At 37.4% G+C, this 24,891-nt stretch overlaps 6 protein-coding genes across 6 annotated transcripts; 3 read left to right on the top strand and 3 right to left on the bottom strand.

Annotated features, from left to right (window-relative positions):
• Positions 1-4,517: 4,517 nt before the first annotated feature.
• Positions 4,518-5,545, bottom strand: LOC117576574 (stromal cell-derived factor 2). Its single transcript, XM_034261444.2, has 2 exons — positions 5,365-5,545; positions 4,518-5,242 (listed from the first exon to the last, which is right to left on the bottom strand). The coding sequence occupies exons 1-2, from the start codon at positions 5,423-5,425 to the stop codon at positions 4,653-4,655; spliced, it is 651 nt and encodes a 216-aa protein (XP_034117335.1). The 5' UTR covers positions 5,426-5,545; the 3' UTR covers positions 4,518-4,652.
• Positions 5,546-5,882: 337 nt separating this feature from the next.
• On the top strand, positions 5,883-7,318 carry LOC117576573 (uncharacterized protein CG1161). Its single transcript, XM_034261443.2, has 5 exons — positions 5,883-6,049; positions 6,137-6,324; positions 6,380-6,488; positions 6,548-6,676; positions 7,043-7,318. Exons 1-5 carry the CDS (start codon positions 5,981-5,983, stop codon positions 7,199-7,201), a joined length of 654 nt encoding a protein of 217 aa, XP_034117334.2. The 5' UTR covers positions 5,883-5,980; the 3' UTR covers positions 7,202-7,318.
• Positions 7,319-7,813: 495 nt separating this feature from the next.
• LOC117576572 (proteasome subunit beta type-4) lies at positions 7,814-8,949 on the bottom strand. The gene is made up of 3 exons (XM_034261442.2): positions 8,679-8,949; positions 8,120-8,621; positions 7,814-8,051 (listed from the first exon to the last, which is right to left on the bottom strand). Exons 1-3 carry the CDS (start codon positions 8,831-8,833, stop codon positions 7,899-7,901), a joined length of 810 nt encoding a protein of 269 aa, XP_034117333.2. The 5' UTR covers positions 8,834-8,949; the 3' UTR covers positions 7,814-7,898.
• Positions 8,950-9,853: 904 nt separating this feature from the next.
• On the bottom strand, positions 9,854-21,925 carry LOC117576048 (ceramide kinase). The gene is given in 5 exon segments (XM_034260577.2): positions 9,854-10,299; positions 10,370-10,563; positions 11,111-11,584; positions 11,586-12,879; positions 21,530-21,925. Coding segments are annotated over 5 exon segments (2,124 nt in total). The 5' UTR covers positions 21,556-21,925; the 3' UTR covers positions 9,854-10,163.
• A 106-nt stretch (positions 21,926-22,031) lies between these two features.
• Positions 22,032-23,368, top strand: LOC117576052 (uncharacterized). The gene is made up of 2 exons (XM_034260583.2): positions 22,032-22,172; positions 22,233-23,368. Exons 1-2 carry the CDS (start codon positions 22,169-22,171, stop codon positions 22,694-22,696), a joined length of 468 nt encoding a protein of 155 aa, XP_034116474.2. The 5' UTR covers positions 22,032-22,168; the 3' UTR covers positions 22,697-23,368.
• Positions 23,369-24,113: 745 nt separating this feature from the next.
• Positions 24,114-24,820, top strand: LOC127565903 (uncharacterized). The gene has a single exon (XM_052006814.1). The coding sequence runs from the start codon at positions 24,114-24,116 to the stop codon at positions 24,801-24,803; it is 690 nt and encodes a 229-aa protein (XP_051862774.1). The 3' UTR covers positions 24,804-24,820.
• The last annotated feature ends 71 nt before the right edge of the window (positions 24,821-24,891 follow it).

Raw genomic sequence — 24,891 nt, forward strand, 5'->3', positions numbered from 1 at the left:
CTAAAAGAAAGCTAATTTAAAATAATTGAGTGACAATTTGCACAATAGTATGTCTCAAATATCATATCATTACGTTTATTTCAACAAAATAAATTGATCAGATAATACAATTTAGTTTCAACGCTATAATTACATTATTTAAACTTTTTTTGCATATATCTTGAGGGAAAATTGGCTGGCTGATGAAATTTGAGACACCAAAAAATTGTTGTGCCATTTTTATTTAATACTAATAATTAATACTAAATGCTGTATAGTATATTAAAAAATTACCACACTAAGAAAAAACCTTGTAGTGCATTTTTGGTTAATACAAGTATTTCTTAATAACTACAATTTCGAGTGATCGCAACCACTGTGAGATACCATAAATACCCATTTTGAATAAAAGCAAAATACGCTATTATTCTCAAAATATACTTGTTTTTTTTTTTTTGATTTGCTTTTAAAAAGCGTGGCAAATAGTTGACAAACTTATCTGCGTGCAAGCATAACAAATGCTGTCGAAAAAATATAGCTCTATCTATTAAAGTCTTGAGATCTAGTGTTTCATAGTAGTAAAACGGATACGGACAGACATTAATATGGCTAGTATCGTATAGTGTAAAATATACTAGATTGTCAGCCAAAGCATTCTTCATAGATGATTTCCTCTTATTAAGTTATACAGTTGGGTTTGTAATGTACACTTTATTATTTCTGATATTACAGTTTCTTAAGTTTGTAAGGATTCCTCACTTAAAAAACAAAAGTACATTCTAAATCCCTATATCTATCGATATAATCATAGAATATTGAAGAATACCATTTATAAAATTTGAGGCTAATTACTGAAACCAACTAATTCGCTGGCATTGTCGTTTGTATCGATCGGTAAATTGCATTAAATATAATTAAACGATACGATATCTGTTGTCAGCCACAAGCTGTATGCCACATTGTTTGCTTATTCGGGTTATAATTAAGCGCTATTCAATAGGCCAATGCATATCCAAGCAATTTGCATTGGCCCACATTTGAAGCAATTATGGCACATTTGCATTGTAAATTGCATTTAAAAGCAGCAGTTAATTATAATTATTAAAATTGTGCAAGGCGAGCCGTAATGGTCGACGCGTCTGTTGCTCCCAATGGCTCAATAAGTCCCGATATATAAGTTTACTATGTATACATATGTATGTATTGCAAATGGAACTGTTTTGGGTCAATGCGGAGTAGAAAAGCTAAACAAAAAAAAAAAAAAGAAGTAGGCAGGTGAACGCTCGAAAGAAGGCAACACTTTTTTATTGCTTAGCCATGAGTCGAACATTTAATCAAAACGAGAGCAACAGAGAAGGAAGAGCGAGTGAGAAAGCGAAAGAGAAAGAGAGAGTGCGAGTCACGCCCACCAACATACATACATATGTTCTGAATAGTATACAATTTTGTGGCACACACACACACACACATATATACACAAACATTCAAACGGAGTGCACGTCAAGCTGCCACTCAGTCAGTCATTCAGTCAGTCCGTCTGTCGTTGAGTCTTTAACTCAGTCGTCGTCGTCGTCGTCGTCATTGAGTAGTGAGTTGTGAAGGTTGCTTGCTTCGTTGATAAACAAGAATCGATAAAGCCAAACGAGATGTTTTGCCCCTCGTGTCAACAACAACAACTACAACAACAATAACAAACACTTTTCTACACTCCAGCCATGATTGAGATTGGGCTTTTGGCTCTGCTTATCAGCGACTGCATGGACAAAATTTGTACAATACAAAAGGATACGTGAAGGATGCGCTGTTAATTCGCCTTCTTTGCTGTCTTCAATGCAGGACTTTCGGCACGTGTTAACGTTTTTTTCTGTCTTTCTCTCTCTCTTTCTATTTTCTAGACAACAATTGTTTTCCACACTTTCGATAGAACTTCACGTTTGCAAGTGACATTTATAATCTATTTATTAAATTTATAGCGCTCGCAAATTTGACTCGCATTTTCATATGAACTTTAACCCCAAAATTGACCTTCTTGAAATTGACATTTTAAAGAAGATCAATTTTCCGCGATGGGAAAATTACACTTTTAATTTCTTTGGTATTTATGCAGAGTATTGACATATCAATCAATCATTCAGGTTGAAGCGTTTCATATTTATAAATAAATATTCTATTAATATTATCTGATCCATCAGAGTATCCGAATATATTTGCAGCTTTAAGAACAGCCAACTAATTTATTACAAAAGGTATTCTTAATTTAACTAATATTATTACATTATTATATTTTAAGACGAAATGAAATCCAGCAGGGAATTAGAATATTGAAAAATTTTAGATATCTGCGCTTTGCATAGACCTTAACATAATCCAAAATTCTTCAAACAAGCAAATAACAATCAATCAACAATATTATAAAATACAATTTTTAAATTAAACATTAAATTCCGATTTAAAAAAATGTATATTGAATATTGAAAAACATGTATTCAATTCGATTTATTTTCAATTAGTACTTGTTATACTGTGTAGATGTATTTTAAATTGAAATTTAATTATTAATTTATCAAAACGTAACCAATAAAATTCCATTTGTCAACTGCTTGAATCAATAGGATAATAGCAGAATTATAATTTGTAACGAAACCTAATTTCTTATACCCTTCTTAACCCACATAACAAATATAGGGCATAATTAATCTAAAGAAAATAGCCTTAAGTTCACCTCAAACCGCACTAATCGTCATAGAAGAAGCAAAGAAGGCGAAGAAGAAGAATAAGATGAAGAAGAGTAAAGTCTCAAAGATACAATGATAACACAATGGATGCTTGTTGCCAGCTATTTATACTATAAATGGTTACAAGGACAACGCGATTATGAAAATCTGTGAATGAGTTCGCGGCTTGGGCTCAACATCCATCCTCTCTCTCTCTCTCTCTCATCTCCGGCTGCTGTCAATTTGACCTTACTAAGCTCGCAGGCTGCCAAGCTTCATAGACTTGGTGGGCTGTGCAAACAAAGCATAAACATTGACTAAGCTCTAAACAAAAGGAAAACAACAACAACAACGACAACGAGAACAACTACAGTCAGATAATGGACAGAAATTGTCATACTTTTTTGTTGCCAGGAAGAAACTCTCTATTGTCTAATGCATGTAAATGCAACAATACTCGTAAGCGACTCGTAAATCCGTGTCTTCACTAAATCCAACTATCAACGAATACATATACTATATATACCAGATATTTCTTTTTTTTGTTCATACGAGTACTATAGTATTTCTCATCTGGTAGTTCGTTTCAATTAGCGATTTCTTTCGCACAAGGTTAACTAATAAACGCTAAATTAGTCTGCTAAGTAGTCAGCATGTCGACAATTGCATACTCTCTTTTTTGGCTTAATTAGAGCATTAATATTCATCTACATTTACATTAAAATTGATTTTGTTGAAAATAACACGGCATAGAGTAATATTAGTATTGAATTGTAATTTCAACATAAATAAATTAGTAGATTATATTGTAGAGTATTAGTTATTCGATCAGTTTTAACCAAGTGTGATAATAATTTATTGCACCAATATAAAAATACTAATACAAAAAATATATTTTTTCGTGAATCGAATAATAAACAAAAATTGAGTTTTATTTAATTATTATTGTGAATATTTTTAATTATTATTGTGTTTCGGTAATAAAATAGAATAATTGTATCTAAATTCAAGCTAATCAATTACAAGCGGCTTGTAAAAATTCGAATGTATTTGAAGGTACATAGTGATCAAATGTACCAATGCACCAATAATGTACCGAATTTATTGCAAATGTACCGACATACGGTTCAAGCTTATGCTATGCCTATTTATGCTGTCTCAAAGCCCGGCAATGTCTCTCATCTTCACTTTTTGCAAAACATCTATAAAGTCTATAAATAATAATATTAAATACTTACTGCAGAGTCAAACAGCTGCTAGCCATAAAAAAAAGTTAATTTAAATTAACGCTCAAGTGTGCACAGCTGTTGAAACAACAACAACTCGATAGAAACATATAAAAAACGCGAGACAAACACGAATTCACACGTAAACACATAACGTATATTATTTATACATTAGCATACTTTAACACTTCACAATTACATAAAATTCTGTAGTTACTTACTACGTTCAAGCTTAATAGGGGTTTTATAATAATGCAAAATATAACTATTAAATTATATTTCTGCTGTCACGAGAGCTAAACAACGCGCGCTTAACTTATGGTGGGGAACTTCGATGTTGCTATCGATGCATCGATTTTTTTTATTGTACGATGTTTTTAAGCATCGATTCGTTGCACCCAAAATAAATGCACTATTACGCATTTAGCGTACTGTAGAATTTAGAGTTTTGAAATAAGGGCTTCATATTGGTTATTTCAAAAACTTACATTAGAGTGGTTGTTTTGAAAATATTGTTATTCGCAAGCTTTCTGCAAAAACATCGATATTTCTAGCCACCTCTTATAAATGACATTCCAGTGTTAGAAAACATGAAGCGTTGATTTGGCAAATGTTTTGTTTTTTTAATTTCATACACAAAAATGGGATTTGCAGCTGAAATAATTCGCTTTCACATAAATTCTGCTAAATTATAATTTAATCATCTTAAGTATAGTTAAAGGATTTGCTGCAACTACAGCTCTGTGTGAGCATATTCCTCGTGCGTGGAATCCTTATCCTTGGGCACGATATAAAGTCCCTCCGATGTGGTCCAACGTGTGCCATGTTGAGGACTGTGAAGTCCCACGATTTCCATTTGTCCGGATATGGGGCGGCCATAGGAGCGACCTGACATGCCCAAATACATGCCGGTATCAACATGTCGCAGGCGCACGTGCGCATCACGCATCCAGCTCTCGTTGGAGCAAATCACATCCCAATGATCACCAGTATCGCCGACGCCATCGACACCATAGGCCGAGACTTCCTGTTCACCGGAAAGCGGAGAGGAGAAATGATGCGAGTGCAGGTTCTTTTTGGTAGTCAGGTGCTCCAATCGGATGGTAGCGCCGCAAGCAATCGGTTCACCACGCTCGCACATTTTGTTATTCTGCCCCTTCACAGTCCAATGGCTGTTGACATCCTCTTTTTGCTCGACGCCAGTCACGGATTGTTGACCCGATCCAGAGCCGTATTTAACATCATGGGAATGCAGGCGGAACGAATAATCGGAATTGAGCAGTTTCAGTATTGAGCCACACGTCACAAAATTGGTCTGGGCAGCTGTTAATATTGGTAATTTGGTTATTGCAATTGATAGGAAATCGAAGGGCGGCAATTATGTCGTGGCCAATCACAGAAGACCACATAAACCATGCAGTAATTGAATCGAATAATATACGTACCGTTATTGCTGGGCAGACAGCTGATTAGTGCTAATGCCACGAAAAATAGTGTGTGTAGCATGCTGTCTTTATTCTTACGTTTACAATTAAGTACTTAATCTAATATAGAGTTTAATCCAAATCAAGCTTTCGGCAAAATCAGAGGCACACGCAAACAAATGAATTTGACAGCTGCTTGTAGCGTGACCGCAGTTTCAATTTCAAAAATATACCAAAAAGTTTAGCGGGTCGCCAAAAAAGTGGTGGTCATCTAGAGTTGTGCGAAATCGCCGCAATGTCTATCGGTTTTGGGAAACAGCTGAACAATGATTTTTGATTGTACAAACCTGCTAAAAAAAAAAAAATATATTGATATTTTACCATGCAGCGAAAAATAATGGTCTTGCTTCACAAGCAAGTATATGTAAGTCGATTTAAAATGAATTAATTTTTTAAGAAGCTCCCAGAAATGGCGACCGTTTCAAAAATTCCCCTATACTCAATACAGTGCTGCCAGACAGCAATTTTGAAGGTGGTATATTTTTCATCATAAAACGTACGGTCACACTTCTACTGCTGGTTGCAAATAATTTTTTATTGTGAAAATTGAGGAAAAATTGCACTTAAACAGAAATTAATGGCACACAAGCGAGTGTTTATCTACCCTGCACTACTGGCGATATGTTATTTAGTTGGCGTGACATGGGTAAGTGTTGTAATCAGATATTTCCCAACTACGACGCAACTCCAAATTATCAATACTCTGCTTTGTTTTTGTTTTCGTCAACAAAAGGCTGAAGGTGCAACACAAACGCTGCCTTCGCTTGGCAGCAGCAACAACAACCACACAAGTCCACAAGGTGCGTCAGTTATACCACCAGCATTGAAAGCAACCGCAGCCGCCCCAGTGGCTTCAGCAACACCATCCACAAGCGCAGCGCCCAAGGGCAATGCGACCCACAGCAACAATGGTCCAGAATGGTTTGTAAAAAATAATTTTAAATTATTCATCTTACTGACGAAATTATCTTTGCAGTGCTTGTGCGGGCGCTCTGCTGCCTCAAGTGGACGCCAATGGCAAGGAGCTGCCCATATGCGCCGAGTGCAAATGTTCTCACGTAGCGCGCAACACGACGCTAATAAAGGTAAACAAATTAAATCTCCTCCACTTAAACTATAGTAATTCAGTTGACCTTGCTTGCAGGTCGTTGTCATCATTGTGATCTGGATCATATCCATTTTAGTGATATACATGCTCTTCCTCATGTGTTTGGAGCCGCTGCTTAATAAACGCGTCAAGGCAAACAATTATCAGGAGCACACCAATGAAGATGTACATAGCCCAAGACATTCAAAATATGCAGGCATTAAATATAGTCGACTAACTGCGGCCACAGATTTAGTCGACGATCAAGATGAGGATGATGACAGCATCAGCTTGGATGCTGTTGATGTTGCTGATGATGTGGCGCAGCTAGTTGACAATAAAGAAGCACTCAGCGTTTGATGCCATTTATTTGTCAAACGTTTTTTTTGTTGTGTGCTCAAAACTTATGTTAATTTTTGTTTTATTTTATGTTTATGTTACTAACACTAAACGCACGCAACAAAAAGCATTACTAACTAACGCTTAAATCGCCTTGCTGCTCGCTCCAACTAATTGTTTTGCTTCCTTCTCTCCTTTCTTATTGTGCTCCAGGATGAGCCAGCACCGCCGATGCCCGTGGGCAGCAACAATCAGGAGCTAAGTGCCCGGGCTAATGTTCTAAATCGTGTGGGACATCAGCAGGACAAGTGGAAACGACAGGTGCGAGAGCAGCGCAGACACATCTACGATCGCCACACGATGCTTAATTGAGCGATATCAACAGATGGTGGGAAAGTGAGATAAAGTCGAGGGAAATGTTTGGGAGCCGCGGCGACTTAAGACAATGTATTCCGGCAACAATTTGCATTAAATAATTGTGTATTTTAATTCCGAGCTTTGCACTCTTTCGTTTTCGACTCGTTAATTGGATCAAAATTTACTTTAACTTTAGCAACAATTTATAATTTAAATAAAAACACTTGTAACTAAATTACCGATAAGATACGGAAAATAAAACTCTTGAATTATTTTCCAAAAGGAACCTTTTGATTTTCATTGTTATTTTGTGTTTTAAATTACAGCGATTTACTGTGTATTAAAATTCCTTAATTTGCTGACTGGATTAAAATTTAATTTGATATTCACTTCAATTTTTTTTGGAACTAATTTATAATTTATGCATGCCAATTTCTCCGTGGCTCTGATTGAAATAAATCTTATGGCTTGGCCTTAAAGTTCATACTAAATAAAGCATCGTCGAACTTTAATTTATAATTCTAAAACTTTGGCCACAGCTAAGATATTTATCATTTCCAATGGATTCCATATATACAGGAGAACAAAAAACAATTTAATTACAGATTAGAAAAATGTTTAAAAGAGTTTAATTTTCCAAAAGAACCTCCAGCTTTATTTGATAAATTGTGTGTCTTAAATTACATCGCTTGTGTTGGGAATAAATGCCCCTTTAGTAACCCTTGACGGTTTCGGCAAAAGTCCAGTTCTCCTCAACCTTGAAGGGACCCTTTATGCTGCAGTTCGCGGCGGTGCAAATGCCAACAGTGTAACGGGGCATGCTGCGTGTGTCACGGTAGTACAACACCTTCATGGCCTCACGAATCTGTGTAAGAAAATTAAGATTAATTTCTCTATGCAATATGAATCGAGTTTAAGATTTCTTGGACTTACCAAATTAGTGGCCTCTTCGAAGGTAAAGTCACGATCCTTGGGCTTGCGTTCACGGACCAGTGGTAGGGCCAAATGACGTGCAAATCCAGTGGCAACCACATAGTCATCATAGGCGCGGCCACGCAAATCCACCGAGCCCAAGTACGGAGCACCGCCCTCATCGATGCCACCGACGACGACATCAATGTACAAGGGATTCATGCGCGACCGACGGTTGTAGAGCACTCGTGTCATCCAGGTGGCCATGGCTTTGGGCTTCATGACGACGCCATCGTTGCAACACTGATCCTCAATCATCTTCTGTTCGATATTGCGCATAATTGACTGTATATCAGCGAAATCTCCACTGCCGCCAATCAGAATCTTATCGTTGATCTTAAAAACCCGATCGATGTTCTGGTAACGAGCCAAGGAACCGTAGGAAACGAGTGTATCAGCAGCCACTAAGACGCCGCCGTCGAATTTGATGCCCAGCACCGAGGAGCCTGTAGTGATGGCAGCGCTGCAGGGAATGATTAACGATGAGTAATCTAGAAGACAGACTTCACCCTCAACTTACGTGCTGTGCTTGGTGCCATAAGGACCGCAAGTTGTCAATTCACGCGGCAGCTGAGCTGGAGCTCCATTGTTATAGCCTCCTCCAATGAAATTGTAGAACTGACCGGGTGCTGGTCCATTTTGCCACATTGGCTGTGCAAAGCTGTTGTTCATCATTGTTGAAAAAACTTTAATACACCTTAAATCAAACTGGAATTTGTTAATTCTGCTTTGTTGCGAAAAAGAGTTGCAGAATGACAGGCACAAATAAAAAGCCGAACAGTTTCTTTTGATTAGCGTGACCGCACTTAGCTTGATGCAATATACTAAAATATACCACTTCCTTGATTCTGCTAAATATACCAATATTATAGATAGTAATCGATAAATTTTTTACCATCAACATTTAAGTGAATCCTTAAAACTCCGTTAATATTTAGTTACGTGCATTGCACCTTATAAATATACTTTTTGTTCCATTTCTTAAAGCTAATAATCTAGAAAGTTTTTCAACACTGTAAATGCATTTCGATAGATTTGCTTATCGAAAGCGAAAAATAAATTGTGGCAACTCTGTGCTTTCACAGGGTGACATTAGCTGCTCTCTACGCGGTAATTTCAAAACTAAAAGTTCTGCTTTATATTTCCCATGCCCAAGTGGGTTACCAAATAAGTTAACAACTCTTAAAGCCAACAAAAATAAAATTCTTAATTCTGCTTTGTTGCGAAAAAGAGTTGCAGAATGACAGGCACAAATAAAAAGCCGAACAGTTTCTTTTGATTAGCGTGACCGCACTTAGCTTGATGCAATATACTAAAATATACCACTTCCTTGATTCTGCTAAATATACCAATATTATAGATAGTAATCGATAAATTTTTTACCATCAACATTTAAGTGAATCATATCCGTTAATATTTAGTTACGTGCATTGCACCTTATAAATATACTTTTTGTTCCATTTCTTAAAGCTAATAATCTAGAAAGTTTTTCAACACTGTAAATGCATTTCGATAGATTTGCTTATCGAAAGCGAAAAATAAATTGTGGCAACTCTGTGCTTTCACAGGGTGACATTAGCTGCTCTCTACGCGGTAATTTCAAAACTAAAAGTTCTGCTTTATATTTCCCATGCCCAAGTGGGTTACCAAATAAGTTAACAACTCTTAAAGCCAACAAAAATAAAAGTCACATCATTATAATTGAAGACACATGCCCATATTATTTATTAGATTTCTGGAGGTAGTGTGATTCAAAAATATGTTACAATATACAAATATATATAATTTTAATGCACACCATTCATAGGGGGAATGTATGTAATTTGTTGGATCTTATAGATCGCATAATACAGAATGAATATCAAATAAAGGGATTTTCTTTTTTCCAATATTAGACTCTCTAACTCTACTTGCTCCTTCGCAACGTACACAAATATATAACAAATTTTTTACAAGCTACTGTCACGGCCAATTTCTTAGTGTCTCACTAAATTTAAAGCTTTTCTTAATCCTTACAGCAACAATAAACATTATCGCTTGAGCTGGCTGGCGTTGTGGGCGCGCTGCTCACGACCAACTTCCGTGGCTTACTATAGGAATGTGGACCACGCATAAACACATCGATGAGCTGGCAATGCGAACTGCAATGAAAGAGACAGAGAAGAGAGATAATTTAATAAAAGTTAATTAACAATATTGCAACAAACTGACCTCATGGTTACATCCAAATCGGTGACCACTTCGCCATCACAATTCCAGCTGGAATATTCCGAGTTAATGCCATCACTGTTACTTTGAGCAATGGGTTGACGAGAGCCCGCAATGCTGTAATTCTCCTGCGGCGCATTCAACGTGCGAAAGTTAAACTTGCGCGTGCGATAAACTTCCACAAAGGGTAGCGAGCGCTAAGAATTGAAATGAAATTTAATTAATTATATTTTTGAAAGATATATAAATTAGTTTTTAGATAGCTTCACTTTTGAGTGGAAAGGGTAAAGTTTCGTGAGAAGCAAGAAGGAATAAATAATTATTAATGTCCTCTTAGAATTTCAAATTTATTCCGAGCTCTTAAATATTAAGTAGCTTCGTTATATTGATTTTGGGAGTTGTTCATAATTTAAATAAGTAATTTTAATTATGCATAAGCAAAGGTAATGAGACTATTACTGTCGGCAATTTTAGTTTTAGAATAACTCTAACGTCGGTTATAATTAACAAAAAAGGGATAAGATATTTCATTCCAATGGCGTTTAGTAAAGGGTCTATTAAAGTCAACATTCGAATGAAAACTGTCTCTAACTTTTAATTTAAAATATTTAGTAGTAATAACTACTAACTAATAAAACGAAAGGGTCTAATAAAGTCAATAATTGACTTATCTGCTTTGAATGAACTTTTCTAAAATGTGTTTGAAAGTTAATTAACGATCAAATTCAAAACGGTGTCACTTACAATATCGCCCCCTCGACCCGCAGTGTTGAGCAAAAACCGCAGATTGTTGAGCAGCGTCGTCTTGCGCACCAGAATCAGGTCGAGGCAACCATCGCCCAGATGACTGTACCGGGAGATGCCGTTGGGACTGCGGGCGCAGGCGCATGTGATGTTGGCGCCGCAGATCATAAAGAAATTGCCACGTATGATCTTCCACTGCTCGCCACTGCGCAAACTGAGATCCGAGCCATAGGCAGCTGGAGTCGATTGTTGCAGGGGCAGCGTGCTGGGACGTGGACGAAGCAGAGCTGTCTCGCTGGCACTCAGCTGCAGTTCGTGGTTCAAGGACGCAGTTGGTGCCAGGGACTTTGGATGATGGTGCTGCTCCTTGTGCTCTTCCTCAGTGGGAAAGAGCGATGAGCGTTGCTCCTGCAATGAGCTGGCGATGCTGCAGCGCTGGCAATTCGCATAGCACACCGAGGGCGGTTCACTGCACAACGCTGACCGGACTCTGCGGCGTCTCCGGCTCCAGTGGCTCCTCAAGCAGGTGGAGCTCTGCATCGTAGCCACGATTGCTAAGGAATGCCTTGACTCCGCTGTACTCATAACGCTTGGTGCCCATCCAGCGATACTGTTCGCTCTCAGCCGCCACATCTCCCAGGTAGCCATAGCTCAGAACGCTCGCGCAAAAGCGCAACAGAGATCGACTATTGCTCACGCTGCAGACATCGAGGCCACGCCGCTGGCCGAGCAGCACATGGATGGCCGCCGTGCGCACATCCGCAGTGCCGTGCATGCTGTAGACAATGGTGTCGGTGCTGCCAGCGGGAATGACGGCCACCGGGAGGCTGGGTCGAGGTATGTAAGCGGGACGCTGTTCGTCCAGCTGCAGTTCGCGAATGCGTCGAAAGACGAGACCGTTGATGACTTCGGCAACGGTGCCATCGCCACCCACACAGCAGACGGCATCGTAGCAGCTCAGATCATGAGTGAGCAAAATATCCCTAATCTGATTCGCTCGCTGCGTCGTGATGCAGGTGGCATCGATGCCCGCCAGCTGGAACAGCGGACGCACGTATCGCTCATAGGTCTGAGAGCCCGCCTTGCGTCCGCCATACGGATTGATGAAGACAAGGAGTCGGCGCACACGTTGTCCACCAGCTGGCGAGGATGCGAGGCGTGCCAGCAGCTGCAGTTCCCATTGACGCACAATGTACGCATCCGCATTGTAGAACGTGATGCGTCGCAGCTGCCAGCGATTGCAGTCTACCTTGGATTTGCTCAACCGCTCCGCATAGTTGATGGTCAGGAATTGTGCTGTCGGCTTGGCATCCGCTGGAGGTTCCTCCAGATCGGGTGGCTGCAGACTCGCCTGTTTGGTGTCACCCCGTCGCACGCTGATGATGTCGTCCATGTGCAGGATGTGGCTATGTTCGCCATAGCTGCATGAAGCATTGCTGCCCAGCTGTTGCTCTGTTGTAGGCACATCGTCGGGCAGCGGCGTCTTTACCGTCTCGTTGTGCGCCGCTGACTTTGTTGGCCGCTGGAGTCGCTCCCAAACCACTCGCTGGCCATGGAGCAACACTCGGTAGCTCTTCTTCTTCAGCTGAAAGTTGTTGAGCAGCACATCCGTGGAGCAATCAGCGGAGGAGGCGCTGGCGGAGGCAGCAGCAGCTGCGGCGGCAGCTGAGACAGCGACTGCTGCCGACTTGCCAAATTCTGTGCTTTGCGTCATGTTCGGATCGCTTTGTGTCTGCAAGACAATGGAGAAGTGAGTGGTGAGTGAGAAGCTGGTGGAAAAAAAACAGGTTTCCATTAGAAAACGTACTTCTAATCACTTAACTAAACCCTACAGCGTATACAACGGAGGAGGAGGAGAGTGCTGAGCAGGGGGCGATTCGTCCATTGCAGTAAAATAAACGGTGTTACGACTTTTGCACCGTTCTCTTTACTTCGTATTTTTAAGAGCTTTCATACTCGATATCGAAAGGTTAAAAGGGTGTATATAGTACAAGCTTTGTAAAAACACAATAATTCTAAATATAATATTATGCCATGTAAAAATGGTCTAAATTGAGTTCTAGAATTCAGAAAATTCGTAGTGTAAGAATAAGCGCTAATACTTATTCATATTCTTAATGATTTAATTATCTAATTTCATAAAAATCGCATAATAAATTTAAATCATTTCACAAGAAACAATTTTAGAACTTAAAAAACAAGTCACTTAATTTGAGTTTTTATTGAGTATGGATAGCAGTATTTGGGTATTTCCAAGTCGAACACACGCTACTTTAGTTTTCTTACATGTTTTTAGTTTTTTTTTTTTTTAATGATTTACGTTAAAAGCAAAGTCTCTGTTGATGTCTACTCATCATAGATATTACACCTACGTATATATAAGTATGTATACATATATATTATATATAGTATATATATACAACAGCCATGAGCAATCAGTAAAGCTTCATTAAACGCCGGCAGATGCCATCGACACTGTTGTGAGTTCTCATTAACGTGAATATGCTAATTTGTTTTTCAGTTTCAGCCTGCTGGGCTTAAACTGATAGTGTCAAAGGTTAATGGTTAATTTCAAAGGTTAGCAGAGGTCATCATTGTAAAGTCAGGAAGTGAACTGTGTTTTCAAAGATTGCCTTTAGGTAGCTGTAACTTTTCAGAAGAAATTCATTCACAAGCAAAGTTAAAACGCTGTCAACAAGCGGTAGATGGCGCCAGCTACATCTTTTAAAATGTCTGCTTATCATATGATTATAATTACTATTATCAGAAATAGTAAAGAATTTTCATAATTTTAGTGTTTAGAGAAATTGTTGCAAAAATGTAATATAAATGCAATGAGTCTGTAACTTTTCAGAAGAAATTCATTCACAAGCAAAACTAAAATGATGCCAACGAGCGATAGATGACGCCAGCTACAAACTCTAAAATGTCTGCTTATCATACGAATATAATTACCATTATCAGAAAAAGAATTTACATAACATTAGTATTTAGAGAAATTGTTGTACAAATATAATATGAAATTCATATTATGAATGCAGTGAGTATTATGCTAATTTAACGACCTTATTTCTATTAGTAATGCGTATATGTAATTGTTATTGTTGTCGACCACACTCGACTGAAGCTTTTTTTACTTGTTTTGCATTCTTTTCATTGAAAAGTTTTATTGAATTGCTCAAGAATCTTGTGAATAAAAATTTCTATAATTTATTGCTCATTCAAATGCAATCATTATTAAGATTAATTTATTCACATTACTTAGTCAATTTCTGCATTCTTGCGAATATTGTTTTTCTGCAAAGATCATTTTCCATTATTGGTGATTCACTTATGCACCTTATTGTATTTGTTTTATAAAATACCTGCTTACAAAAACCGACAAATTCAATAAGTATATCCCGAAAATAATTCTCAGCTGATCTAAACATAAAATAATGTATATCGAGGCTAATTATTGTCAACTTTATCATATATTGAAATAATCATTATTTTGAATTAAAGTCAAATATAAACAGGTAAACATTAAATTCAAATTTATAGTTTACAAATAGCAGTAGAATATAAATATGTTTTACATTTACAAAAGTAATCGTATTCTTTTTTTCTCCGTCAAGTTGATTTTAAACTTACATTTTTAAAGCTATCTGAAGAGAAGCTAAAAATAAAATCAATATCATGATGATGAGCGTCGAAGTTTTCGACTAGACTGTTTATCATTAATAATTTATGTTTTCCAGTAGCGTCTATTCAGTCTTAAGAGATTCTCTCTTCGCTTTAACTGTGTCAAAAAATTTCCGGTATTATGAGATGATAATATTTTGCATTTTACAGTCTTGACACTCCTAAATTTACTTAAGACATGCATCTAAGTTCTATGGTCTCTGAAATCAAGGTAATAAATAACTTGGACTTGTTGCCATTTATGTTCGTCTATTATTATAAAAAAAACCTAACCACATTGTGTTAGCATTTATCCTTGAGCTAAAGCAATAACAAATTGTATTTGCAATTATTAACAGCGAATTGTAAGCCCATAAAACTCACACAGGCAACCCATAAATAAAATAAATATTTGACGTAGTTCCGTGTGATCTTCAAAAGGTTGCCCCGAAGAGTCAACGCAACATTAAAAGTTCAATCAACTTTTGTGTATTTCACTGTACTTCATCATCACACAGTTTTGTGCATTTGCCTTTCAGCTCATCTACGTGAGAAGAAGAAGGCAGCGAGGGGAAATGCAATGAAAACCAGTTTGATAGCGACAGACACTCTGTAAACTCGAAGATGCGGAAAATGGGTAGCATTGACTGCAAGTTAGGGTATCTGCTGGGTCGTGCTGGGTTCTTAGTCTGCGTTTCGCATTGTTGATAAGCGGCCAAGCGAAGCGAGGCAACAAAATGACATTATAAATGTCGGCGAAATAATAATAATAAAAATACATATACATATTCATGTGATAGCGAACTTGTGAGTAATTGCAATGAAACTTGAACTTTGAATAATTTGTGTTCCTTTTTGCGGATCATTAGCAAAGTATAAATCTACTTTGATCGTTGATCTATATATCGCTGACAAAGATCTTCATTTGCTGGCTTTTAAATTGAACTGGTTTTCGAGACACTTAAAGCATCGCTAACCCGTTTTTGAGACACGTTGCAGAAAGTTGTCTCGCTCCCTCAACTGGGCTTGAATCTGTTCAGCAACTGAGACTGTGACTGCGACTTTGGAAGAACGAATTGTGTCACAAATACGTACATATATGCAAATGGCTAAGCAAACAAATATTTTCAAGTATTGTACACATAAATACCAAGTATTTGTTTAGTCGCATCGACTGATGAATAACAACAACTCAAGCCAACTGCAAAAAGAACAAGTCAGCACGACTTCGCAACACTCGCTAGGCCAAAGCAGGCCAAAGCAAATGAAATCTAATAAATAAAACAGCAAACAAGCTGTTCGAAACATTTGCGAACATCAAATAATCATAAAATTGGCAAATCTTTTTTGCAATTCTATTTCACACTTCTCGTTTCAAAGTCGGCAAAACTGGTTAGCTCACTGATGATAATCTATTATTTATAAATTAATAGTATCAGATTTTTATGTACACCGCCAGACAGAAGGCTGAAGTTCAAAGAGTCAATGATTATCACATACTTTTACAGTTTGTCTGACTGAGCGTAAACAATACAAAGTGCACTTATTTAAAATGTGGTCGACATTTCTGATTGCTAATTACAAAAACACACACACACAGAATAATTTTAGCATAGCACTTAAGATCACTCGACTCGCAGAAACTTGTTGAATACTGAATGCTTAAGCATTCTTTGCAAATTAGTTGAAGCTGGTAAATTCAGAATATATTGTGATTCATTGTTTGCTTTGCTAATTCAGAACACTGACAGAAAAATTGCTAATACAACTTCGAATTAAGATTTCTGTTTGTTGATGGAATTTATAAATAAATAAAATAGAAATACCAAATTGATAATCTAACTTCGAATTAAATTTCTTTTGTGGAATTTGTTAATAAATAAAAAAAAATAATATAATTAATAATAGATAGCTAAAACAAAAATATATTTTTTAAGATTTATGATATTTGTACTCAAAAGCAAAGTAAAAGAAAATGAGAAAAGCGAAGAAAACTGAAGCGGAATACGATAATTTGACATCAATACAACGTTTTATAATCGTGACTTGACGCATGATTTTAATGTGCATTTGAAGCACGTTTCGCTTGAAGAAAATATTTGATATTACTATTTAAAAATACGACAAAATATTGAAAGAATTTGTAAAATATTTATAACTAACGTGAATTCTTATAATGGAATATTAAAGATATTTTGTACATGAATAAGCTTTACAGTAATGAAAAAAATAAGAATAAATTTATTGGAGGATACACATATTTACTTATTTCCAATCTCCAAATCAAAAATGCTGAATTAGCCGGCAAAATTTAAAATTTCCATTCCTAATTTTTATGTTTGGTTTGATTTTAAAATATTGTTGAACTTTGATTTAATTTAAATGCATATATACATAAATTAAACTTCACAAATGAGCAATAGCAAAAATTAACAGAATTTCAACTATTTTTTTTTTTATTATTTTGGACCTTTTTTCAGATAAGTTAGTTTATTCCAAGCGGTCATTTATTCTCTCTGCTTACAGAGTATTCATCAGAGCAGAACTCACACAAAGCGCGTCTCATGCGTCGTATGCGCAATGTTCAAGGTTAAACTGCGACGACACCCAAAGTGGCAACTTTTGCCTGTAGAATCGATTCGCGGCGAGGAAGCTGCGTTACAACAACAACAACAACAACAACAACAACAACGACGACGATAACAACAATGATAATTATGGTGCCTCGAAAACGAGTTGCGTGCGGCTTTCTTGACCTTCGCCTTGAATCGCCGAGAGTATTTGGTGTGTATATTATTTTGTTCACATGTGTGTGTGTTTTTCTGTTTATGAACTGCACGCTTCGAGTGTTAGACTATTACTAATGAATATTAGTCGGGTTTAGAAGGTCTCTCTGCTATATGCAACTCAGTCGACAGTTAACATACAAAACTAGTTTTTTATTATGTTTTGTATAATCACTTTTTAGTCGCATTTCATTCACTATTTGGTGCTGCAGTTAACGATCTTGACATCGCCGAGGGACAACAAGAGAACGAGTCTTTCCAGATAAGGTGCATGATCTTCTCGAAGGTCGAATTCAATGCATGGAGTATTAAAAGGGAAATAATTATCAAACTACAATACGATAGAGATACAATTAAAGATGCCTAAAGTTGAACTCACAATTTCAAGTACCTTTCTCCAACTTTTTTATCTCATCAACCTCTGAAAACAGTTTACAATGAACTTGATTAACAATACTTTTCGCCTGCCAAGTTGTTTGCCTTAAATCATATTGAAAACAATTTAATTTGTCGGTGTATTTTCACTTTCAAGCATGTTGCTGTCACGCCCCTTATTCAACCATGCCAAAATTTAATTATAATTCAAATTAATAAGTTTTTGCACTGCAACCCGAAAGCGAAACAAAAAATACTATGATAAATTCAAATGATTCATTATGAAAAGTAGCGACACCACAAAATGATGACAGCCAAAGCGGGGTATTTATTTATTTACGTACTTACTTATTTCTTTCAATTATAAATGAAATGACCGAAAATCCCTTCAAAGCAGAAATGAGATTCATAAAAAAGTCTTTTGGGCCCCACTTAATGCGCAAGCACAAACCCCAAAAACAAAACAATGGCAAAATAATTAAATAATCGCAATTGGAAGGGCGACGAAAAGTGAAACGGAATACGATAATTTGGCGTCAATACAACATTTTATTATCGTGACTTGGGGCATGATTTCAATGTACATTTGACGCACGTTTTGCAATAGGAATATATACGAGTACTTCACTATTCGACGTTTCTCTATTTTAAAATAGACGAAACAGCCAAATTCTTATATTTTTCATACAAAAATTAATACATTTTTTTTTCTATTTTCTTTTTAAATACAAGAAATATATAAATTGACATGAACATTGTTCAATCAAAACAAATTTCCCTATATCTAAATTGTTTTTGATCCTAGTAGAGAATATGGAAAAATCTAAATAGATTAATCGTTAATATTTAAAATTAACTTTATAAATTTTATATTGGTTTCCCTATTATTAATTAAAAGCGCTACCCGTAGGGTTGAATTAATCATTTAGTGACGACAGAAAATGCATGTAACAGAGAGAAAGAGTCACTCACTCGGACCCTATAAAGTATATCACATCTGTTCATATACCTAGATCACATAGAGTAAAAAGATAGTTCCAAAATTGTTTGTGACAACACTTGTTACTTCTCCACGCAGATCAAATTTATAGATATTTATAACGCCTACTTTCGCCCACATATATCGTATATTTTAAGCTAAAGCCGCACACAATCGACAAATCCAAAGCGGATATCGGGTCTTAATTGCTTTGGTTGACAATCGCGTATATTTTGTATTCTATGGTATATTTTAAGTGTAGAAGTCTCGATAAGCGAAATAGCTATAGGTATATTGTAGTATTTTTTTAGTATAATAATCACAATAATACTGTTTTACTTATATAGAAAATAGCTAGCTAACTTTAATATAGAAATATTTTTGAGTCAATGGTCTTAGTAGCTAGCACTCCCTTCTTTTAGTTATTATATTATTTTGTATAATAATTAAACACGTAAATAATAATAATAATATAAATATCATTTATTATATGAATTACTTTAGTGTTGTTTTTCTCCTATTTTAAATCCACAAATGTGAATGTTTTACTCTCTGTCGCTTTGTCGCATAATAGATCACGCTATTCATTTTGTTGGATATAATCCGTACACGAATCATTAATGAGCTGTTAACAAGGCATCGGCGTCACAATCGTAATCGTGATCGTCATCGTCACACAGCAAATCCCGCACATTCGAATCTCTATAATTATATAGCCATGTACGTAATTATAGCGAATCTATTGAAATTGTATTGCACTTAAACAAAAACATTGCAGTTCTTTTGTACTCAAGTTCCACAACGTTTGCTTATCAATTTCAATAGCAGCGGAGGCAGACCTCATTGTGCCATAAAACAATAAACAAAAAAAACCTGATAAGATATGTGCTGAGTAAAGATACCTAAAGTTCCTCACTCACAAAGTGGGGAATACGTACGAGGAAGCTCGAATTACTAATAATGGGTTTATAGACTTTTGCCATTTCTGATATCCATGTAATTGATGAGATATTGCAATATCACAACATTTCAATAAGAAAGTAAGCATGAGTCATGTAGTATTATTTGGCTATCAATAAACTTTTAATAACAACTCCTGCAGGTGTCTTTGATGTGAAGCGTGGCAGCTTTAAGTTTACCAAATAGATAGTACTTGCAGCTAGGCAATTTCTGGAAAATTGTTGTTGCTTATAATGATAACCAGCTTTTTTAATAGATACGTTTAACGAACAACTCAGTTATTTAAAAGAAACTATTGAACTTCGAGGTATCAGTTATTGACAACTAATTAGAAAAGCTTTTAAAGGCATGATTATTTACAAATTTTATCGTGCACAGTGATAATATTATAAGAAATAATGTTTTATATTTATCTCTTTCTTCAAATTATGCGAAATCTACGAAAAGAGCGTGATTTTAAATTATGAAGAAAATACAAGCAAATTAGAACTTTAATAATTAAATATATCAATGAATTTAAAGAAAAAATTGTAGGGAACGTAAAATAATATTTTTTGAAGGTTAAAGTATTTTATAAATAATAAATTACCATATAAATTGTTAAAGCGGAAAGCACAAAAATAGTATTTTATTTTTCTATTATTCTTACACATTTGTAAAAACATATTTTGTAACAAAAAATAACATATTTATACATTAAAGATTATAGAACAGGTTTTAGGTATAATAGAGTTTCTCTCCTGTCTTTCATAATGGGACTTTGAAATTTACCTTTTCACCATTTCTATTTCTAATTTTATTTCTTGTGATAATTGCTATTTGTACATCAAAAGAAACGAGAATGGAGCCCTGGTTTAATAGTTTGCTTATAAGCAAAAGCAGATGCACCCGTTACCTGTGTATTGATCGCATGTACATACACAAACAAAAATATGTACACAAGCCCACACATAAACACGCACACACACACAAAAAGCAGGCGTTTGACCCGTTTAGCACCGAAGAAAACAGCTGACCTCTGGGGTTTTATACGCGCAGCACATGAATTACCCATAAGCAAGGAATTTAGCTGCCACGAAACATAAAGTATAAAGACATTTTAAAAGATAAGGCAAGCTGGTTTCTGTTGTTGTTATTTGTAATGATAAATTGATTAGTAAACAAATGTTGCAACGAGTGAGAGAGAGCTTGAAAGAAAGAAAGCACACATAATTGTTGTGGATGCTTCACCTTTTGTTTGCGCCCTTTGCCCTATAGACGCTTCAAAACCATTTTAAAAACAGAGAACAGCGCTAATAATAAATATGTACACATCAGAGCACCGTCAACCGCTGTCGCAGCAGGAAATATGTAGAAAAGAAGAGAAGGGGGCACCCGCATACACTCACATTACGCCAAGCGCCGTTATCAGAGCACAGCTGTGAGTCCACCAACACTACAGCTGTCATTGTGTATGTGTGTATGCATACACACGCATCAGCATGAATATTCTCAACTTGATATGCCTACGCATTGTCTGCTACAATTTCAAACCATAAAATGAGTATGTATGTGTATGCATGCCTGTGTGTGTAAATTAAGTACATGTGAACTTATTCTAATGTTAGATTTAAAACCGGCAATTGGATATGCTGAGATTCTAATTGGGCAAATTACCTTATATATGGTGTTTGTTTATCCATGCAATAACGGGTGCATTCAAGGTGCAGTTGCCTTTCACAATTGGTTAATTATGTTACTGTTGGCAAATCAAGAAAATTCGATACACATTGCAATTTTGCACACATACACTCGCACACACAATGGCGCATACAAAAGCGCACTAACGGCAATTGGACATATATGTATATGTATATGTAAATATTTGTGCGGTCTCCAAGTGCTGACTATTCGTACTCTAACTAACTGAACCACTCGACGACAACAACGACAACGACAAGCATGAGATATTGGAATTGCATACGTAAATACAATATAACTCGGTGCACAAAAACAAAAACAAAGCCGTTAAAAGCGCGCACCACCGTGAACGCGCTCCGCACCCTCGAAAAGCAAACAAAATACTAAAAAGAAATGCGCAACAGTGTGACCATTTAACGGCAGCCTACAAATACTTCAAAAGCGTAGTTAGTATTATTGGCGTGTAAAACTACCGTCATTTTGTCAAGCAACATTTGTCTCAAACAAACGGAAATTCAAAAAGCATGCTTTTCGTCTAAACTAAAAACCCCAACATTATTTTTCAAGCATTTTTCGCCTTGCTGCTTTATCTAAATTTGCTTGCCATCCCCAAATATGTGTAAGTTATATAAATATATTTTCGTTATATTATATATTCATTAATATGCTTTTCTTACAGCTCAAACTCCCTGTGGAAAATGCACGGCATGTCCGTGCTCGACTGCGTCGAAAAAGGATAATCGTGCGGCCGAGCAGCAAAGACCGCCGCCCAAAATTGACTGCCAGTGTGCCACTCGCCGCCAACAATCGCCCACAGCGCCAGTTCAAGCGCCACTGGCTGATACCATCACCTGCGTGCGACCAAAACCGGAGCCAGTGCGTCAAGTGCCGATGGAAGAGCGCTGCACATGCCGCATAAAGCCGGATCCGGTGCAGTGTGAATGCCCGGCACCAGCTCAACCACCCGAACGCACTGCGCAGGAGGTAAGAGCAGCTGCAGCTCCTCCGACACATCAGCAGGTTATATGCGGGCAACAGCCACAATCGCAATATCATCAGCCGCCGCAGTACACGCCAGTGGCAGCAGCACAGTGCGGACACTGTCGAGCTCAGAAGAAGAAAAAGAAGTGCATCATACAGTGAAGAGAGAAACGTGGCAGTTTCAATCCACAAATAGGTTCTACAGCTATGCAAGTTCGCAGCAGCTAGTGGAAAGGGAAATTACAACACAGGTTCCACTGTTAGATGAAGCAACAGCGTCCACAATAAACGGCAGCCACACGTATTGGTATTGTGGACTCTGGAAGCATAGCAGGCTTTTTCTAGGATGGCAAGTCACAACAAAAAAACATTTTAAATCTGTTAGCATTGAACTTCTCGGAATGAAATAGTATCCAAAAAAAATTTAATAAAAAATGAATTACTGAATTTCTGAACTCGACAAAATTCAAGTGTTCTCTATTTCAATCCGTTTTACTCCACCAGTTAACCTTAGCAAATGGCGGAGCAGAGCTCAAACGTTCGAATTGCCTCAGGCGCTGGAAAGTGCTCGTGCAATTCACGATCAGATGACAAAGAGAGGTCAGGAGCTCAGAAATCGAGTTGTCTCTGTCCTCCACCGACACCAGCATCGATGCCGGCGCCAGTTATGCATTGTGGAGGTCCCACGGGCGCAAATTGTGCAGTCAGAAATGGTCCGGCGCCTCAGCCCACTTATACAACACCGAAGCGGCAGGGACAGTGCAGCCATTGCAGGGGGAAGCAGGGAAAGAGACGCTGTAGCATTCAATGAAATCGCAGCAGGCGTTTAAGCAGGCAAGCTGCCCACCTATTTGAATTTTAATCTCGTTGCTCAAATCATTTCAAAATTCGTAAAGCGCTATACACAGTCAACACTTTCCAATCTCCAAAATGTCGAGCTGTCCATATTCGCAGGCGTCAAAGGCGGAACAACAACCGGAGCAGCAGCAACAGGCGGCCGCATGTCCGGCGCCTTCAGGTGGTGGATTGGGTGTGGCACCTAATCCCGATTGCAAATGCACACCGTTGCCGGCAGTGCCATCACGACTGCAGCCAGAGATTATAAGAATTCCATGCTCGAGCACCGCAGGACAGGGAGCCAACAACGAATATGGCTGCCGTCAACAGCGACGTTCAAAATGCTGCCTTCAATGAAGAAGTGATGGAACATTCTTTCGATAATGATTGGTGACAAAAAGGAGTGAAATAATTATGGCTGCCAAACAGATAAACAGATGAAGGATCGATTTTTTTATGATGAGTATTATTCAAAATCCAAGTGATCCAGATCTATTGTCAACAAAGCAGGCGCTTCATTTATTTTAACCTGACAAAACAGATTCATTTGAATTCAAAAAAATAACAATAACAAAAACCAAAATATGGCTAGCACCAACAAAATTCACAGTTTTCTTCACGAACCACGACAATAAATTCTCATCTAAAAACGATGTATAAGTCGAATTAATTTAACATCTTGTTGAAAGATTAGTTTTCAGCAGCAAGACTTTGTAACTTTTGAGTCGAGTAACGTAGCAGCATGGGCCGAAAAATCAATGGAAGAAATTGTTTTGTCTCGCGTACGCCGTCGTTTGTTCGCTCTGAAGCACGGCGTAATACGAAATTACTTCCTCGACAATACTCTGGTACTGATATCAGCCAATGCTCTATACAGGATTCAGATTCAAGTAGCGTCTCTCATCCGCCCTCGTATATTCGCCCTGAAGCACGGCGTTTTCCGAATTTACCTCCTCGACAATACTCCGGTACTGATATCAGCCGATGTTGCCCACAAGATTCGGTTTTAAGTTGCTGTTGTCCTCCACGTCCAAAAAGGAATTGCAATCGTGGAAGACCTCGTCAAACCCGATGTGAGAGGCCTTTCGCACCTGCGGCTCAATGCGTCACAGAGCCCATTGAGGAGTGTGATGATCAATATATTTGTAACAGCCAACCCTGTACAAGCAATCCCATGGCTAATTTTGATTTGGATCGATTCGATCGCGATACTTGCCCGGGTGGCAGCGGATATGGACGTCGACGAAATGTCACCATACGGACATGCGTTGACTACGACTATGAGCCCGGTTGCCAACCTACGCCATCACGTGGATGTTCAGTTCGTCCTTCAACTGTATGTCGAAGGCCTGAACCTCCATCCTGCGATACGTCTGAATATGAAGATGAAGAATGCACCGAATATGTTCCATGCCCTTATCGTCGTTGTTAGCCAACATCATTTTAAAGCGGCGCTCAGTAATGATATATATGAAAATACTGCATAGCTTTCTCCAACGACAGTGTGATATAGATAGCGA

Source organism: Drosophila albomicans, chromosome 2R, assembly GCF_009650485.2.
Source record: "Drosophila albomicans strain 15112-1751.03 chromosome 2R, ASM965048v2, whole genome shotgun sequence".
NCBI classification, from domain to species: Eukaryota; Metazoa; Arthropoda; class Insecta; order Diptera; family Drosophilidae; genus Drosophila; species Drosophila albomicans.

Bases quoted from the DNA above. Each gene is read 5' to 3' on its own strand.
- LOC117576573 (XM_034261443.2), top strand. From the start codon at position 5,981: ATGGCACACAAGCGAGTGTTTATCTACCCTGCACTACTGGCGATATGT. The intron at 6,050-6,136 runs GTAAGTGTTGTA...CGTCAACAAAAG, and splicing joins ATTTAGTTGGCGTGACATGG to GCTGAAGGTGCAACACAAAC. The intron at 6,677-7,042 runs GTACATAGCCCA...ATTGTGCTCCAG, and splicing joins AGGAGCACACCAATGAAGAT to GATGAGCCAGCACCGCCGAT.
- LOC117576574 (XM_034261444.2), bottom strand. From the start codon at position 5,425: ATGCTACACACACTATTTTTCGTGGCATTAGCACTAATCAGCTGTCTG. The intron at 5,243-5,364 runs GTACGTATATTA...CAATATTAACAG, and splicing joins CTGTCTGCCCAGCAATAACG to CTGCCCAGACCAATTTTGTG.
- LOC127565903 (XM_052006814.1), top strand. From the start codon at position 24,114: ATGGGCCGAAAAATCAATGGAAGAAATTGTTTTGTCTCGCGTACGCCG.
- LOC117576572 (XM_034261442.2), bottom strand. From the start codon at position 8,833: ATGATGAACAACAGCTTTGCACAGCCAATGTGGCAAAATGGACCAGCA. The intron at 8,622-8,678 runs GTAAGTTGAGGG...CATTCCCTGCAG, and splicing joins TATGGCACCAAGCACAGCAC to CGCTGCCATCACTACAGGCT. The intron at 8,052-8,119 runs GTAAGTCCAAGA...TTTCTTACACAG, and splicing joins TCGAAGAGGCCACTAATTTG to ATTCGTGAGGCCATGAAGGT.